Source organism: Marmota monax, unplaced genomic scaffold, assembly GCF_021218885.2.
Source record: "Marmota monax isolate L192 unplaced genomic scaffold, Marmota_monax_Labrador192_F-V1.1 WCK01_AAM20220418_F8-fsc00243, whole genome shotgun sequence".
Classification (NCBI taxonomy): Eukaryota; Metazoa; Chordata; class Mammalia; order Rodentia; family Sciuridae; genus Marmota; species Marmota monax.
The window spans coordinates 2096204-2115049 of NW_026694604.1; the positions used below are offsets into that span (position 1 = coordinate 2096204).

Genomic DNA, 18846 nt, shown 5'->3' on the forward strand with positions numbered 1-18846 from the left:
CACACTGGTCCCTACCTTTGCTATACCTCCCTGCACATCATTCTGCAAAATGACAAGGACTCGGAAAACTGGGTTTGGAGTGGACTTCCCATCCCCATTGATGGCCTTGGATAGTTCCAGCAGCGACCACTTCACATTCAGGCGCAGAGCATCCTCCATCATGTGGTCCAGCCGGATGGTGTACAGCATCCACTGCTGCTGAATCTGGTGAGAAAAGAGCCAAGAGCAAAAGAAGCCCTCAGGGGAAATGGGGAAATCCTGGGAAATGAGAACCAGCCAATAGGGAAAGGAACAGGTGCTTAAATAAAAAGGCAAGATGCTGAGTTTGACAGGAAGATTGAAAGCGGACTGAATGCAGGACTACAGTAGGATGTTTAAGAAACACACACTGTTTAAAAAAAATGGAGGATGGTGAGGACAAGAGAATGGTCCAATGGGACTTGAAGACTGTGGCCTTTTAAACCACAAAGCCCTAGCCACAGGAGCCTACCTCAGGGCCATCATTCTTGAAGACTTCATAGGAGTTGGTCATGATGGCCACCACATCCTCGTGTAGGCTCATCAATTTCTGCTGTATAGCTGCCCGATGTTCTTTTTGGTCCTCCTCAAATTCCAGGTCCCTGTATACTCGTTTGCCACTAATTCGAACCAACAGTGTCTCTGACATCTCTTGGGCCCTCCAGCCAATGGTCAGAGTGGAAGCCTTGAAGTCATTCACAATCATCTGCACCTGGAGTCAGACCCCACCCATGGTCTATAGATGGCCACTTTCTAGGAACTAATATATCTCCCACTGAACTGCCCCAGCACCATGCATACTTGGACACACCTCCTGTTGGGGAGTTTCAGTTGGGAAAGAGACCCTCTGGACCTGATTCTACCCTCTCATCTGTCCTCCACCTAGAGTTGCTGACACACGACAGTGCTTTCCTAAGCACACTTAATTTCTTTTACACTACTCTCAGGTCTCTCCACCATTACCCAAGACTCAGGTATGGGGCTGCCATGCACCAGCCTCTCCCTCAATCTTGCAGCCCTTTAGGGTCTCCCAGTTATGGCTTACCTTGCTGGCATGTATGCGGCAGTCCGTGATGAAGAAAGCACTGGCCCCCTTTAAGGCCCAATGCAGCTTCTTGAGTCCAGGGTGAATCTTCTTATCCAGGAATCGAATACGCTCTTTGAACAGGGCCTGCTCATCTTCAGACAGCATGGCTATAATCCTGCATATAAGAAAGGACTAGTAGCTGGTGGGGACAAGTTCTGAAGACCTCTCCTCCACACCTGGAAAGATCTGAAAGTTCAATTCTAGACTAGTGTTTTCCAAACAAACTTTCTGTGGTGATGGAAATGTTCTACAATATGTGCTGTTTGATACTGTATCCACTAGTCACAGGGGAAACAGGGGAAATCCTGGGAAATGAGAACTATGGAGCCCTTGAAATGTGGCCTGTGCTATAGGTACCTGAAATTTTTATTTATTTACTTACTTATGATGCTGAACATTGAACCAGGTCCTCATTCATGCTAGGTGGGTGCTCTTTACCACTGACCCACATCACTCATTACTTTTTATTTTAATTAATTATCTTAAATGGAAATAACGACATACAGGTAGAAGCTACCATACTGAATACGGCAGTTCTAGACACTCAGATGCTTTGTTCCATCCCCTAAGACTTTCACTAGACTGAGAAAGATACCGTCTGTGGTCTGAATGATTGATTTCCCCAAATTCATATGTTGAAATCCTCACTCCCAAGGTGACTGTATTAGGCAGCGGGGCCTTTGGAAGGTGACTGGGTCATGAGGATAAATAGAGAAGGCCTGAGAAAGCTTCCATCTCACATGGGGACACAGTGAGAAGGTAATCATCTATGAACCAGGAAATGGGCCTTTATCAGACACTGAATCTACCTGAAACTTCACCTTGAACTTCCCAGCCTTCAGAACTCTGAACAATGAATTTCTGTTGTTCATAAGTCACCCAGTCTATGGTATTTTGTTACAGCAACCTGAACTTACTAAGATAGTACTTAACCCAGGACAAAGCCTCACTCCAGAGATGGGTAACAGGGGTTCAGAGACCAAGGGGATAGGGGTGAGATGGGAGCAGCATGGCCCTGGTTCAATGATTCTGCTGTCATTCTGTCTCCATGACCCCAGTGTGGCCCAGTTTCATTCTTAGAGAAATGCCCTGTGAGGTAGGAAGGAATCTGGTTGTTTTTGCTCTCTTCTCTACAGCTGGAAGACACAACTACAAAGGACAGGAATCATTATGAGAAAGCATAGGGAAACTTCTGTGTATGTGATGGACAAAATGTAAAAGACAAACTGTAGGAAATGGACAACATCGTGGGGCAGAGAAGACAAAGAGGAGGAATGCAATAACATCTAGAAGGGCTGCAGTGAGGCCTGGAGCCCTACCTGTTGTAGTCTCGGGCAACAAGTAGCAGATTCTCCCGCAGAATGCGCAGGTCCTCCGCTCGTTCAGCTACGTTCACCACGTAATGGGGTATCTCAAACAGCAGCCGCTCCCAGTAGTCAATCTCCAAAAAGAGAATCAGAAGGGTCCTGAGAGGAAAAAAAAAAAAAAGCAAAGCAGTTGAGGGGAACTGCTCAAGGGGACAAACTGGAACCAACAGTGGAACAAAGGGCTTGGGATTGGGAAGCACAAAAGAACAGAGTTTAGGAGATGAAGTGGAACTTCCAAGTGACAAAGACTGACCAGACACAGTTACATTTGCTCTTTCCCAAAAATATTAGAACAACAGTAAAGTGGATTTCCAGGTGTCAAAGGCATAGCCCACAGGTGTGAGGAGATGACAATTAAGGAACTCTGGAAATTGAAAAGCTGATGACTAAGGAGCGAGGGGGAATCACAAGCCAGGGGTGGGGACAAGCCCCAGGGATGGGGCTTTCTTTTTTGAAAGGGCAGGGATACTGGGGATTGAATTCAGGGACACTCAACCACTGAGCCACATCCCCAGCCCTGTTTTATATTTTATTTAGAGACAGGGTCTCACTGAGTTGCTTAGTGACTCGCCATTGCTGAGGCTGGCTTTGAACTTGTGATCCTCCTGACTAAGCCTTCAGAGCCTCTGGGATTACAGGCATGCGCCACCGCACCCAGCTGTCAACTGGCTTTCTAAGGGCCAGGGGATGGTGGCTTCAAAGAAATTTCTTAGAAGAGCAGTTGAAGTTGGGACTCAAAGAGGAAGACCAGTGGAAAGCTGAAGAAACAGTTTTCTCCCTGTCTCTTCCCTATTTGGCACAGTAAAGAAGTACCCTTCCCTCACCCAAGAAAGGCACTGAAGGTTTATTGTCTGGCAAAAGCAGTACAGAGACAAACAGGGGGCCTTTGGTTTGGGGGCCTCAGATTGAGTTGTAGGAGGGAGTAACTTACTGAAAGCAGGGGGGGTTATATACTGAACATTAAGACCCAGCCTTCTTTCCCACTCAGAAACCCACAATCTGGAAGCAGGACCTATGCTCCCAGGAACAGTTTAGAAGATTCTTTTCTGTGGCCTCTGACCAGCCTAAAAGAACAAATCTAAGGATGTTGACCTTGAGAGTCACCCTGAAAACAGCCCACCCAGATGACTCCACAGTGAGATTCACAATTGACAAGCCCTACCTGCCTCTCACCAGAGCTTCCAATTGATTCCAATTCCTTTTCACACAACACCAAGGATCACAAGACATAAGAATCTGCCTTTCCTAGCACTGATGGTAGAAGCCCAAACAAACAGAAGCTAGAAGGGAACAAGAGGACTGCTCAACTCAAATAAGAAAAGCCAACAAGATTGTCACTAACATCCTCAGAGAAATAAAGAGACAGAGAAGAGGATCCATGAAACAAGAATATGATGCTACAAAAAGGAACACTAAAAGGGTTGGGGTTGTGGTTCAGTAGTAGACACTATGTGAGGCACTGGGTTCAATTCTCAGCACCACATAAATAAATAATTTTTTTAAAAAAAGGAACATTATAAAAACTCTTAGAAGTTAGAAATAATAGTGGAAACATTTAAAAATCAAAAGAAAAATCAGGCATGATGGTACACACCTGTAATCCCTGTTAACCATTGGGGAGGCTGAGACAGGAAAATCAAAAGTTCAAGGCCAGCCTCAGCAATTTTGTGAGACCCTGACTCCAAATTAAATAAAAAGGGTTGGGATGTAGCTCAGTGCTTGCCTACTATATGCAAAGCCTTGGATTCACTCCCAAATACAGAAAAAAAATTGAAAGACATAAAATTGACAGAAATCTCTCAGAAAGTAGAGAAAAAGGAGTGGAGGGAAAGGAGAGAGGACTTTCTGAGGAAAACAGAATAGGAAACATTCCATTAATAATTTTTTTAATGTACTAGAATGGTAATGTTTTGGGAATACTGGGTTAAAAATTAAAATTAATTTTACTTCATTTTTCCTTATTAAATGGCATACCAGAACATTTTAAGCTGCATATGCAACCTTCATCCTAAGCGCCTGAATTTTCTCACATCTGATGAATTTCTCCTCCTTCCTACTCCAGCTGCCACTACCCTGTCACATCCTGGAACTTGTTCACAGTTCCTCCACATCTAAGATACCCATTCACACAACCTCAGTGCAGATGCATCCTCCTCCCTCCCACTCCAGAACTTTCTTCAAGTTTCCTCAGCCCATCAGTTCTCTGACCTCAGTGGGACCTTCAGGCCCCAGGCCATGGTACTGGCTCTCAGACCCCTCCTATCTTCACTTCTTCCTCCACAACTCCCAGGTGTCTTTTATTTTGTTATTTATCTAATTATTTGTTGGTGCTCATGATTGAAACCAGGGTCTCATATATGCTAAGCAAGCATTTTCTCTACTGAGCTACACCCCAACCTTTGCCCTTTATTTTAACCATTCTCTTGCCAAACTTCACTCTTCCATCTCATTGCTTAGTCTAAACCACCTAACATAAACCCCAATACTGGTGAAATCCAATGTTCTTCACACCGAGCCCTGAGTAATGCTGGAGAAAGCTGCCAGGCCATGAAGACTAGCTCACTGCCCTCTCAAGGTCCCTCTCCCACCAGGCTCCCCAGGCTGCCTCCTGCTCTCTCAAGGGACTATTTGCAAGCCCTTTCCCCTTTTCTCAAAGCTGTTCTCCCACATCTCCAACAGAAAGCCTCACCTCCTAGTCACAGGAGAAAAAAAAAAAAAAAACCTCCATCCACTTCCTGCTATAAAATTTGTAAACTTACCTGTCTCCACAGCTAGACTCTTTCCATTTATGACAGGAGAGCAGGAGAGTCCCTCCTCCCACAGAAGCTGAACCCTCCTCCCGGATTCTGGTCTACCGATGTTTCCTGCCATCTTCTCGAACTCTCCTCTACCTTCAACCTACTTGTTTCTTCCCATGATTGAAATACAGCCAAGTTTCTGTGGCCTTAAAAAAGAAATAAAAGAAAAGCAACCCTCCCTTGACTCCTATCCTCCTGCAAGCAACACATTTTCCTCCCCCTCACAACCTGCCTTCTTTAAAGAATCCTCCTAAAATATTCTCTTTTATTTCCTTTCTTCCCATTCACTCTCACCCCCAGAGAGGAGGCTCCCCACCCACCCCAACTCTAAAACTGCTCTCATCAAGCTCACCAAGGATTCTTATAGCTAAGATTCCCTTGGGGATGCTTCTCAGCACTTCTCCTCATCTCTCTGTAGGTCTTAACATCCCAGTGAAATACTCCCCACCTTCTTCCAACTCTCTTCCCTGACATGTGGAACACAGTTCTCCCCACTCTGCTCTTGCCTGCGTAGAAGCACCCTCCTCTCTCCAGAGTCCCTGGAAATCATTCAGCTAAGTGCTGGATCACAGTAAAGAATATGCTTTCCCTGATGCTTTCTTTAACTGTGGACTTCTCAAGGTTCTTCATGTCCAATAACTCTCCCTGGGTGGCATTATCCACTCTCGTGGCTTCAGCCACAACTACAAGCTGATCACTCCTAAATGGCTGAATTCTGTACTTGCATGTGCTCCTGTCTGCTAGACATCTCTTCTGTTTGTCCCAGAGGCACCTCAAACTCAATGCATTCATAAGTAGAAGAATCATCTAGTCCAAAAACTTGGAGCACCCCAAGGAGAGCAGCACTAGCCTACACCAGAACCAAGTCTTCTCCTTCAGCCTCACCATCCAACCTCCTACCAGCTCCTTTTGGTTTTATATTCTAAAGCAAACTTCAGAAATTCAGAAATGTCCAAGGAAAGTGTAACTCCAGTGTGATGAAAAATGGCAACTGACACTTGGCCTAAAGCTGAGCTAAAAAGTGCACACTCCATCTAAAAGGGCCATGGCCAAAGGGCTCCTTGCAATTGTGGCATTTGGGAATGTGGCCCCAATGTGGCCATGCTTTCTGATTTTTCAAGAGAAAGTGGATCTTTTTGTTAAATCTCCTGAGTTTTAAGTATTTTTGAAATTCTTTCTTATAGTTGTAGATGGACAGCATACCTTTATTTTATTTAGTTTTGTATGTGGTGCTGAGGATCAAACCCAGTGCCTCACACATGCTAGGCAAGTGCTCTGCCACTAAGCTACAGCCCCAGCCCTGAGTTTTAAGTATTAATGACCAATTCTATTGAAAATAATTATTAGGGATTTCTGGATTGCTGGCAGTATTCTGTCCTTGACTAGGGTGGTAGATGCAAGGGCATTTATTTTATAAGACTATTTATTAAACTGAACATACAAATTTTAAGCAGGTCTCTATGTATATGGTATGCTTTATGATAAAAAACATCTTTTACAAGAAAAAATATTTTAAACAAGATATTTGTAGAAAGTGGCAGAGTACAAAATTAACATAAAAATCAAAGCTCCTGCCTTGTGTGGCATTTGTGGCAGGGCATGCATGCCTGTAATCCCAGCAGCTCAGGAGGTAAGGCAGGAGGATCACAAGTACAGAGCCAGCCTCAGCAACTTAGTGAGGCCTAAGCAATTTAGCAATACCCCATCTCAAAATAAAAAATAAAAAAGGATTGGAATATGGCTCAGTGGTAAAGACCCTGGGTTCAATCCCTGGTACCAAAAAAAAAAAAAAAAAAAATCCAAGCTCCCAAGTACAAAAACTGTAACCAGTTAGACATTATCATATGAGGAAAGAAAATAATGATAATTAAAACAATAATTAGAAGTTATTATACACACACTAGATACATCGATATATATATTGACTTATGAACAAAAAGCAGGTCTTAAAAAGAAAATGCTATTTTGGGATAGGAAAAAACTGAAAATCATGAAGATACGCATTAATCTAAAGTTAACCTATAAATTTAATCCAATCTCTATTTTTATAAAAATAGGAATGAAACTATTTTTTAGAACAAAATATATTGGTTCAAATTCTTATGGGAAATAAAGATTAAAAATAGCCAAGGAAATGGAAAAAAAGGAGAGTAATGAGGACAATAATTAAAACAGTGTGGATCCTGCACATGACTAGACAGAAACACTAGACCAGAACAGTGAATTCCAAAATAAGAGATAGATGTGGGAATTTGTTATTATAAAGATAGCAGTTCAATAAAAGAGATTAGGGTGCTGTGGATGTAGCTCAGTGCTATATCTCTTCCCTAGCATATGTGAGGCCCTCGACTCAGTCCCTGGCACCATGCACCACCACCACCACCACCACAACAACAACAACAACATAATAATAATAATAAAATAAGTGAAATTAGGTCTATTGGCTAGCAATCTGAAAAACATATAAAAATTGGGCTGGGGTTGTAACTCAGTGGTAGAGCCCTTGCCTGGCATGTATGATGCACTGGGTTCCATCCTCAGTAAAAATAAAAAATTTTAAAAAGGTATTGAGTCCATCTACAACTACAAAAAAAATTTTTTTAAATACAAAACTCTAGTTGAATCTGTACCTTTCTCCCTAACCAAATAAATTTCAAAAGGATCAAAGATCTAAATGTAAAGAATAAAATCAGAGAATACCTGAAGAATATTAGAACATTTTTAAAATATTAAATAAAATCACTTGACTTAAAAAATCTTTTTAAATAAAATTTCACCATTTAATCACAAAGGATTAAAGAATTTTCAACCTAAAAATATGCTTATAAAACTGCACCCTGAATATTACTGAAATGTGACTTGGAAAGAATATTGAGGTGAAAATTCCAGAATATTTTTTTTTGTCTGTTCTACAGGCAAGCCCTGCAGTAACAATATTGGAAATAATGTCCACTTTAAACTTTGCAAAGGATTATATTTTCATCTTCAATATAGGAAAATGACCTAATGAATGAAATCATTTTCAAGTGTTCATTTATTTGTGATACATGCATTAAGAGATTGTAGAAAAAATGTTTTTTTTTCACTTTGAAGAACTACACTGAAGTATGCATTCTTTCTGAAACTATCAAAATTTCTTCAGAGTGAGTAAAACTCTCCCAAGTACAAATGACCGACCAATGGATCACCAGACATTTGAGAAAAGCTTCTGATGTAAAAGTAGAAAGTCAAAATCAAGGAAAATTACTTTCAAACTAGAATTCCAAACCCAGCCAAATGTCTAGTAAATAAAAGGCAGAAAACAGTTGTTAAAAACATACAAACAAAACAGTTATTACCAATCATTCAAAAACTCAAAAAATTTAACTCCTTTTCATTATTGCTTGGAAAGCTACTAAAGGATACACTCTATCTAAAGGCATAAATCAAAAGACAGAGGAAACAGAACATCAAACAAGGGGGCTAGAGATATAGCTATATGGTAAAGCACTTATTTAGCATAAATGAGGAATTCAATCCCCAGAACCACAGAAGGGAAAAAAAAAAAAGATCAAACAAGAAAAGAGACTCAGGGAAGTTCCAGGGTGACCCCTCCATAACAGACCTTGAAATCAACCAGTCAGACCAAACATGGGAGTGACGGATCAGATCTGAGAAAACTATGAAACAGCACATCTGACATGTCAGATTGCCAGAAAAAATATTATTCAAAGGAATTTTGTTGGTTTGTTTGGAAGAACTAATAGTGAATAGTGTGCTGACAAAAATAGTAACTATCCATCCCAAAAAGACAAGATAACAGGGACTGGGGTTGTGGCTCAGTGGCAGAGCAATTGCCTTGCACATGTGAGGCACGGGGTTCAAACCTCAGCACCACATAAAAGTAAATAAACAAAAATAAAGATAAAAAAAAAAAGACAAGATAGCATGTAAACAAGGAAAGAACTACAGGAACTTCCACTTACCCATGGGGGAAAGGTTTCAAGGCCCCCAGTGGAGGCCTGAAACTACAGCTATACATAATGTACTATATTTTTTTGCTACACATCCATACATACCTATGATAAAGTTTAATTTATAAATTAGGCACAGTAAGAAATTAACAACAAACTGGGTACATAATCCCAGTGGCTCAGGAGCAAAAGGACTGCAAGTTGAAGGATAGCCTCAGCAAACTTAGCTAGGCCTTAAAGCAACTTGGAGAGACCCTATCTCTAAATTTAAATAAATAAATAAATGGGCTGACGATATGGCTACACCCCTGGGTTAAACCCCCAGTACCAAAAGAGAGATTAACAACAATAATAATGAAAGAACAATTATAACTATATACTGTAATAATCATTTTCATTATGTGTGATCTCACTCTCTCAATTCAAGACTAATTAATATTTTCTGAGCGCTGTTAAGGAGGAACCACTGTGTATCAATATATAATCACTCAGCTCAGTAGTGGACAATAAAATAGAATCATAATAAAATAAACACAGAATATCAATTTAACCAAAAATTGTGTTACAGCTACTGAGGGGCTTGAATATATATGGGCACTTCTAGTAACATAAGTCTATTTTCATATATTCTTCAAACTGAGGGCCTTGAATTTGTCCCTGCTCATAAACATCAGGACACACCCACTTGAGTAAGTACACTGGCCAACAATGTATCAAAATATTTCTTGATTTTTCTCATCTTGACCCAATTTTCAAAATAACACAAATTATCAAAATTTAATTAGTCAACAGGATAAACTCAGACAATATCTTCCTGAGGTTGAACTGAAAATCCTATAAGGAATCTTTTTTATAATGACATTCAGTCTTTCAGAAATTTGTCAATAAATTTTCAGAATGTAAATTTTATTTTATTTTATTTTAGTTATAGATGGACACAATACTTTTATTTTATTTATTTATTTTTATATGGTGTTGAGGATTGAACCCAGTGCCTCATACATGCTAGGCAAGCACTCTACCACTGAGCTACAAGTGCAGCCCAAAATTTTATTTTATTTACAAATATAATTTCTCTTTAAAAAATGCATTTGGGAAATTGTTTTTGTGAAATATTTTATAATATATCCCCAGATATATGGTTAGGTAACAGAGATAGGACAGGTGAGACCAGCTGAGCTCAGTGCTGATTAGTCAGAACAGATCAGTGGAGACTGTACTGGTTAACAGGGAAAGAAAGAGAGGGAATCCCTCAGAACAAAAATCAAAGAGGCGTCAGTGTCCCCTCTCCTGCTCTGGGGAAATTCCACTCTGCTATTCAAAGAGTGATAACAGGGTATAGACGACATCTGGAATATGTTTGTGTTAAGTGCCATCTGCAAAGCTGGTCTGGTCATAAAATGTGGTAAAAGCTGATTTGGACCTCAGAGTTCAAATATTTGAGATATAAGGTGGGATAAAAAAAGCACTTGTGGCATAAAATAAATACTATTAGGGACTGGAAATCTCCTAGAACTAAAAAAGAGTCAGTCTGAAGACCATCAGGACATTTTAAAAAAATATGCTTATTTCAAGATCTTAACCAGACCTTGAACATGAAGAGTAACCCTGATAAAGTTATCTGTGCTCCTGGGGAGTGTTAATAAGGTTTGGAAACTGAAATTCTCTTGGATTTCTTTACAGGCTTAATGAGCCCAAACTTTTCAAAATCCTTCACTACAATCATGTTCTTTCTCATCCATTATTTATGGGATTGAGGCTTATCTTAAAACCACAAAGTATAAAGCATCTTATATCTCTCTAGAAAACAACTGCCAAAGGACAGGAACAGTTACCTCTATTTGGAAGAAGTGTCTATTATTTGGGTTTCAGACAAACCCTGGTCATAAATATTTGGTCCAAAATTGCCTTGTTAAGCTCTACTATAAAGATTATGCACTGGGTGTGGTAGGGGAAGCCTCTAATCCCAGCCATTCAGGAGGACCAGGCAGGAGATTCACAAGTTCCAAGACAGCCTCAGCAATTTAGCAAGACCTTGTTTCAAAATAAAATATTTCAAAAAGGGCTGGGAAAGGTATCTCAGAGGTAGAGGTCTCCTGAGTTCAATCCCCAATACTCCAATACCATAAAAAAAAAAAAAAGATTGTGCAAAAAGTGTTCCAGATCAAAGATTATAGCAGAAATTTTTCCTACCTAAAAGGACACTGAAATCAACCTTCCAGAAAGCACAGCACTGGAGAAAGAAAGGGAACAGGTTCAGGAAGCCCAGCAGAATATTAAGAAACCAGGAGGTCCAGTGTGGTGGCGCATGCCTGTAATCCCAGTGACTCAGAAGACTGAGGCAGGAGGATCAGGAGTTCATACCCAGCCTCAGCAATTTAGCAAGGCCCTAAACAACTAAGCAAGACCCTGTCTCTAATAAAATACATAAATAGGGATGTGGCTCGGTGGTTAAGCACCCCTGGATTCAATCCCTGGTACCAAAAAAAAAAAAAAAAGAAGAAGAAGAAGAAACCTGGAAACTACAACTTAGAAAAAGTCCATCAATAGTGGATATATTGAGTAAATTACAACAGAGCCCTACCTTAGAATACTATCAGCCATGAAAGAGTCAAGTAATTCTATACAAACCAAATGGAAAATCTCACTTATAGCAGGGGAGCACAACAGACACTAGTATGGCAATTTGTAAATCAATGGATGTGTAACTGATGTGAATCTGCAATCTGTGTATGGGGTGAAGGTGGGAGTTCATAACCCACTTGAATCAAAGTGTGGAATATGATATGTCAAGAAATTTGTAATGTTTTGAACAACCCACAATAAAAAATTAAAAAAAAAAAATCTCACTTATATAATAACTTTTTAAAAAATCAAATTGCAAAAATATTTTTCATGGGCTGGGGATGCAGCTCAGTGGTAGAAAATTTGCTAGCACATGCAAGGTACTGGGTTCCATCCCTAGCACCACAAAAAGCAACAACAACAACAAAAAAAACTTCTCATAATGTGATCTTATTTTGTGTGTGCAGTACATTTTGTTTTAGTTTTGGTTTTGGGTTTGGTTTTGGTAATTATATGGTCATCATTGGGATTGGGACTGTGTATGGAATTTTTACTTTTTCCTTTACATAACTTTTCTATTTTCCTTTAACAATGAGCATTATTTCAAAATACCTAGTAAAAATTAAAAAGATTAAAGGAAAACAACTATACTAAAACAGGGAATTATATGTGTGTAATATATATGTATATATGTATTTTGTATGTGTGTGCACACGCACACGTGCATGCGCGCACGCGCACACACACACACACACACACACACACACGGGCAGAGGAGATAGCTCAGTGGTAGAGTGTTTGCCTAGCACGAACAGGGCCTGGGTTCAATCTTTAGCATCATACACATATAAACACATAATTTTTATGTTTTTCTTTTTTTATATATATATTTATTTTTTAGTTTTCGGCGGACACAACATCTTTGTTTGTATGTGGTGCTGAGGATCGAACCCGGGCCGCACGCATGCCAGGCGAGCGCGCTACCGCTTGAGCCACATCCCCAGCCCTTTATGTGTTTTCTTTCTTCTAATTTCCTTCATTTTTGCAAATTTTCTAAAATGGTTGGTAATTAATTTTATAATGGATATATTAAATATTTAGAAGCAAATATTTTGAAATATTAAATATTTTGATTATGCAGAACAAGATGTATATTATGCTACTATTTATATAAAAAGAGGATACTTCTGTGTGGGCATATACAATTATCTCTGGAATGTTACAAGAGAATCTGGGAATGCAGAGTCTTCAGAGAGAAACTTGATTACTGGGAACAGCAGCAGAGGGAGATTTTTCAGCCTCTACCATCTCATAACCTTTGAATTTTATATTACATGTATGTTAGCCCTTCTAAAATGCTTAAATGTTTTAGAAATTAAAACTGTTATTCCAACCTGCAAAATTTGATTTTGGGGGGTTTGGGGGTTTTTTTGTTTTTGTTTTTTTTTTTGAGGTGCTGAGGATTGAACCGCAGGGCCTCTCTCATGCCAGATAAGTGCTCTACCACTGAGCTCCAGCCTCAGCCCTTTTTCCTTTTTTCATTTTTTTAAAAACATTTATTTATTTGTAGATAAACACACAGTATCTCTATTTATTTTTATGTATCCTTTTTTCATTTTGATCCAGAATCTCACTAAGATGTCCAGGGTGGCCTCAACCTCGTGAGTAGCTGGAACTACAAGCCCACACCACCTACTGTTTCCTAAATGTTTGAAATTAATGTGTTCACCGAATTTTATGAAGCAATTTTTAAGGGAAAATAATGCTGATTGATCGTTTATTCTTTGTGAGGACTCCTACATATGTCATCTTGCCTCATGACAACCTCAGAAATGTTTTTTTTAAGTAAATGAGGGAAACTCAGATTCAGAGAAATTAGGTGGCTTGCCTAAGGCCACATGGCAAAATAGACCCGCCACCGCAGAGGTCAGACTCCAAACCTCCTAGGATTGAAGGCTGTACTATACCCACTCTCACTGGCTGGCCCTAAGGATTAGAAGCAAGGAGCCCCCAGCCAGTGTCACAGAGGGCATTTCTCTGCCTCAACTTTTGTTTTTTTCCCCCTCATATCTAAAATGTAAATATCGATCATCAATGTTCAATAAAATTCTATGATTTAAATACAATTCCTTATTTTGTGGGAAAAGGGGCAACTGTTGGACTGTGTATGCCCACATTCATATTAATCTAAGGGTGTCCAAGTGGCTCCCCAGCACAGTGCCTTCAGGGGTACGCAGCTTGGTGGGAGAATACGTCCTGTAGATTCAATCCCATTGTGTGCCTGCAAATGTTATTACCAGGGTAACTCTGGCCTAGTGATCTTTCTCTTCAGAACTTTATCATCAATTTATGAGGCAATTGTCATAGGGTTCTAATTGGCTGTACTTCAAGCCACAGATCACAAAACCAAATCCAGTCCTAATACCCATCACTGTCATAGTCTTATCCCAAACCTCTTACCCTTTCCTTTCTCACACTTTGTTCCTTAACTGCTCCCTCACATGTGTGGCTTCTGACAGCTCTGTCTTCCTCCCTAATGCTTCACTTCAGCCCATGTTGGTTCTGTCACCTCCTTTCTCAACCATAGTATGCATGTCCCCCAGGTTAGGCCTCCTTCAGCTGCCCAGGACAGTCACTTGCAGTTTCCTCTGGGACTCCATCTCCACACAGGCCTTCTCTGGCAAAGTCCCTTATACATTTGCCCCCAACAATTAAGGATACTTTATGAGCTAAAGCCAATGCTGGAGCAACAACTTAGGAGTATAAAAAGCAACACTCCTACAGGGCAGAGCTGATAACAAGAGCCTGCCAAAGCCAATCAAATGGAAAGTTATTTCATTCTGATTAGGAAAACCCTGTCACCAGAAGGTCTGCAATCTCTGTGGACACATGCCTTACATAGCTTCTTTGTTGTTTTTTCTCTTCTGCATCTCATGTGGACAGGAAGCCAGCTCCATTCCAATGGTAGGACTGTTGACTTACAGAGTGACAGCTATGCCTCCTCCTTTGCCATCCACACATTCCCTGGGTCTACCCCAGTTCCCAACACGTGGACGACACTCACTGTATGTTTTTGAATAAATTCATTAATGGACTGGTTAAATCTTTTTAAATTATAGTATGAAAATATCATAATTTTAAAGCTGTGGGAGAGGGCATGATCTTCCAGCCCTATCCATCAATTCTCAGGCAAGTCCAGACCGTGATTCAGTGTTTGAACGACTTAGCTGAGCCATCATGGCCATCTAGTGGCAGAACATCTGTATCACTGGTTTATTAGGTTAGTGTTTTGGTTGGGTTTATCCTTTGTTTTTATATTTTATGTGTGTGTGTCTGTGTCTGTGTGGTGTGTGTTACTAGGGATTGAACTCAGGGGCGTCTACCACTGAGCTACATTTCTAGTCCTTTTTATTTGACACAGGGTCTTACTAAGTTGTCCAGGCTGGCTTTAAACTTGCAATTCCCCGCATCAACCTCCTTAGTTGCTGGGATCATAGGCCCGTGCCTCTACATCTGTCTATTAGCTCTATTTTTAAAAGATAAACTGTAAAGTTAAAATTCAGAAGCAATAGCAATCATATTACAGTATGAGAAAGAGAGGGAGACAGAGAAAGAGAGATGAACAGAGAGAGAAATCAAAAGATGGGAGTTAAGTTCTTGGGAGAGTTGAAGAGGAGGACTGGACCAAGGATAGGAAGAAGGGACCAGGTTGGGTCCTGTACTTGTCAAAGTTGACATCCAGCATGCCCGCCTTCTCCTGGCTGATTCGTAACAATGGGGTGTCCAGTCGTCGAATGCAGTCCCTGTCCAGCGTGGCTGTCCAGTCTTGGAAGGTTTTTCGAACCAGTTCATCAATGGCCTGAACCATCTGCTGATAGGTATGTACACTCTCCTCTCCAGTCCCAATATGGGGCAGGAAATGGGCACCAGAAAGGCACTGAGTGGGGAGAACAGATGAGGTTGGCTTATTGGCACATTCTCCCAGGAGGAACAACCCCCCAACACCTCCTACACATGTACACTCATGCACACACACATGCACTCTCACAAGCACATGCACACTCCAACAATACATGCAAGTCTTACTATGATTTTTTTATTGATTCTGTTAGGGGAAGGCAGAGCCAAACAGGAATGTGAAGGAAGAGACCAAAGAACAATGAAAAAGGGAGTCAAAGTGAGAAAAGAAAAACCTAGAGATTCAGCACAAGAGAAAAGTTGAGGAGCCAAAAGTAAATCACAGAAGGTGAAGGATCTAAGAGGTACAAGGTTGAAAATGAGTCTCAGCCCTTCTATGCCTCAGTCTTAGCCCACTCATCTGCAGGCTGCCTTATTCTCTCCCAGAACCAGAATCAATCAGACAACAGCAGGTCAGTACCCAATGTGTTCACCCTATATTCCCAAAAGGGTTTTAAAGGTTGCTGTTTTTTGTTTGATTGCCTTTTTGATTATTTATTTATTTTTTTAGTACTTGGGGTTGAACCCAGGGGTGTTTTACCACTGAGCTACATCCCTAGTCCTTTCTATTTTTTATTTTGAGGCAGATTCTCACTAAGTTATTGAGGTTGACCTCAAACTTACTGTCCTCCTGCCTCAGACTCTCAAATTACTGAGATTACAGGTGTGAGCCATTGTGTCTGGCTTTGCCTTATTTCTTTGAGCTTATTTTTCCAGACAGACCAGACCCTTTAAGGGCCTCGCCTGTCCAGGTCTCTGGATTATCAAGTTGTATCATTTTTCTCCTCACCCAACTTCCCAGATACTACCACTATCACTATTCTTCCTCTCCACCTTGACATGAAATTCCTAAAATGATCCCTGTTCTACCAGCTGCACATGCCACCTCTGCAAACCAGACCCAAGGCCTGCCTTACTGAACTAAGTCTGCTCCCACCCTGTGCAGCTTAGTCTCTGGTCATGAAAACTCTCTAGGGAACCTCTCTGGACCCATCCCCCATCCTTCCTAGCCCATGGCATAGCCCGCCTACCCTGCCATCTCACTGAGGACAGATTTTGGAAGAGGACAGGCACCTACATTCATGACTCTGTCAATACGCCGCCGAAGGATCCGCATCCAGTATGCCTGTCCAGAATACTGGGCCATGTAGGGTACCAAGTATGGCCATTTCTTGCTCAGTTCACGGTTCACAAGGGCCAATTCACTATTGAACAACATGTAGAGATCCACTGCCTTCTTGTCATATGTCCGCTTGATGGCCTAAATAATAATAAGAAACAGGTGCCATGCCCCATGGAGCCAGATTCCCTCAGCCACTTATCCCAGAGGAAAGTGGCCCTACCATGAGAGCTGCACTCGTTAGAGACATGGAAGCCAGGGGAGCAGATGGAAGAAAAGAGGCACCTGGGATTTAGCATGTGGGAAAGGGCACAGGTGTGGGCTGCATGGCATCTGTTGTATTTTGTCTTGATTTGGGTGATAATGGGGACAGAACCCAGAGGCACTCTACCACTGACTACATCCCCAGCCTTTTTTATTTTGAGACAGGGTCTTGTTAAGTTATCCAGGATGGCCTTGAACTTGTGATCCACCTGCCTCAGCCTCTAAAGTCACTGGGATTACAGATGCACACCACCACGCCTGGCCCAAATGGCATTTGGAAGGCTAGGGAGGAACTAAGGGAGGCAGAGAGACACTCAAGGCAGGGGCAGAAAGGACACACCTCCCGTGCTGCAAGCCTGTGGAAGGTGTCCAGCAGCAGCACCCCGTGCTCCACGTCACGAACCAATTCGAAGGCCGAAGTGATCAAGTTCTGGGTCATCACCTCCAGGTCTTTGATTCCAGCACGAAATCTGCATCATCAGAGAGGCATGTGAAAGTGTGGGGGGTGCCCTCACCTGTTTCCCCAAGTACATCCCCCTAGGGAGAAGCATGTTGCTGTGTACTGGAGTTTCCTGCATGCCAGGCATTGACTAAGTGATTTACATCCCTGAATCCTTTCATCCTCTAAACAATGCTACGAGAAAGGTTCTACTATTTATTTTATAGTTGAGGAGTGAGGCCACCAACTAATAGCATGATTTGCCCAATGTCACATACCTAGATTCGGCAGAACCAAAACTCAGTCCTGAAAGGTGAACCCTGAAGCTGATCAGCCACCTCCCTCCGTGGCACTCTCTTGCATCTTCCCATCCCTGAGCTGTTCTTCCTTCTACCATCTTCTTTGCACATTCTGCCACTCCACCCATTCTCGTGTCTTCCTGCCTGACCCTGACATCAGCCTGTGAACCACCCACTTATTGTAGTCTTCATGCCAAGAGGTGTTCTTCACATCCAGGATCCCCCCACGAACAGCTCTCAGCACATGAAGATTTTTATGAAAGATGTCCTCGATTTCCAGCAAGTTTCGTGTAATCTGTGGCCCCTGGGCACCAAAGAAGCAAGGAAGGGGACCTTGATTGCCATCTTCCCAGCGGGCGAAGTGGTACTGACAGTCACAGACCTGAAAAGAAGTCAGCATGATGGTTCCTGCCTTCTTTTCTGAAAAGTTGAGTCCTGAGCTCTTTGATTTAGCTTCAAATATCTAGGAACTAGGGAGGACCAACCAGATGTAGGGGGGATGCTGGGATGAATTTGGCCACACAATGACATACGAGATGCTAAAACAGTGGTAATAGGCAAAGCCAAAAAGAATGTGGTGGTGGGAAAGCACACAGTTTTGCAGAAAGAGCCAAGAGGTAAGTTCTACTTATAGCCACTTAATCAGAACCTCCACCCCATCTGCCCTGGTTCCTAGGGGGAGGGAAGCAGGATTCTCGAGGGCTTTTGATTCTGTTGTTGGCTTTTGATTCGCCTTCCCCACCCTCCCCGATAGTCTTCTCACCTCAATAAGGTCCTTGCAACGCTGCACAAAAGCATCAACCTGAGCAAATATGCTGGTCTGGTCTAGGACCCAGCCCCGACTGGAGAACCTGTGTTAGGAGAAAAATGAACTGAATCAAAAAGCAGAAACACGAGGGATCAATCTGCCCATGCAAAACTAGACTGCAAGCCCTGGTTTCAGAAAATAGAGACCCCGAGAAGCACCTTCCCTGAATCC

At 41.6% G+C, this 18846-nt stretch overlaps 1 protein-coding gene across 3 annotated transcripts in view; it reads right to left on the bottom strand.

Annotated features, from left to right (window-relative positions):
- Dnah2 (dynein axonemal heavy chain 2) overlaps positions 1-18846 on the bottom strand; it is a 107175-nt gene that overhangs the window by 67499 nt on the left and 20830 nt on the right. For all 3 annotated transcript variants that reach the window (XM_046422121.2, XM_058572053.1, XM_046422120.2), the window contains exons 10-18: positions 18631-18718; positions 18044-18249; positions 17470-17599; positions 16824-17006; positions 15511-15725; positions 2425-2571; positions 1064-1220; positions 491-730; positions 16-204 (exon numbers count right to left, since the gene is read on the bottom strand). In XM_046422121.2, the coding sequence (XP_046278077.1) occupies positions 16-204; positions 491-730; positions 1064-1220; positions 2425-2571; positions 15511-15725; positions 16824-17006; positions 17470-17599; positions 18044-18249; positions 18631-18718 (1555 nt within the window). The remainder of the gene's footprint in view (positions 1-15; positions 205-490; positions 731-1063; positions 1221-2424; positions 2572-15510; positions 15726-16823; positions 17007-17469; positions 17600-18043; positions 18250-18630; positions 18719-18846) is intronic.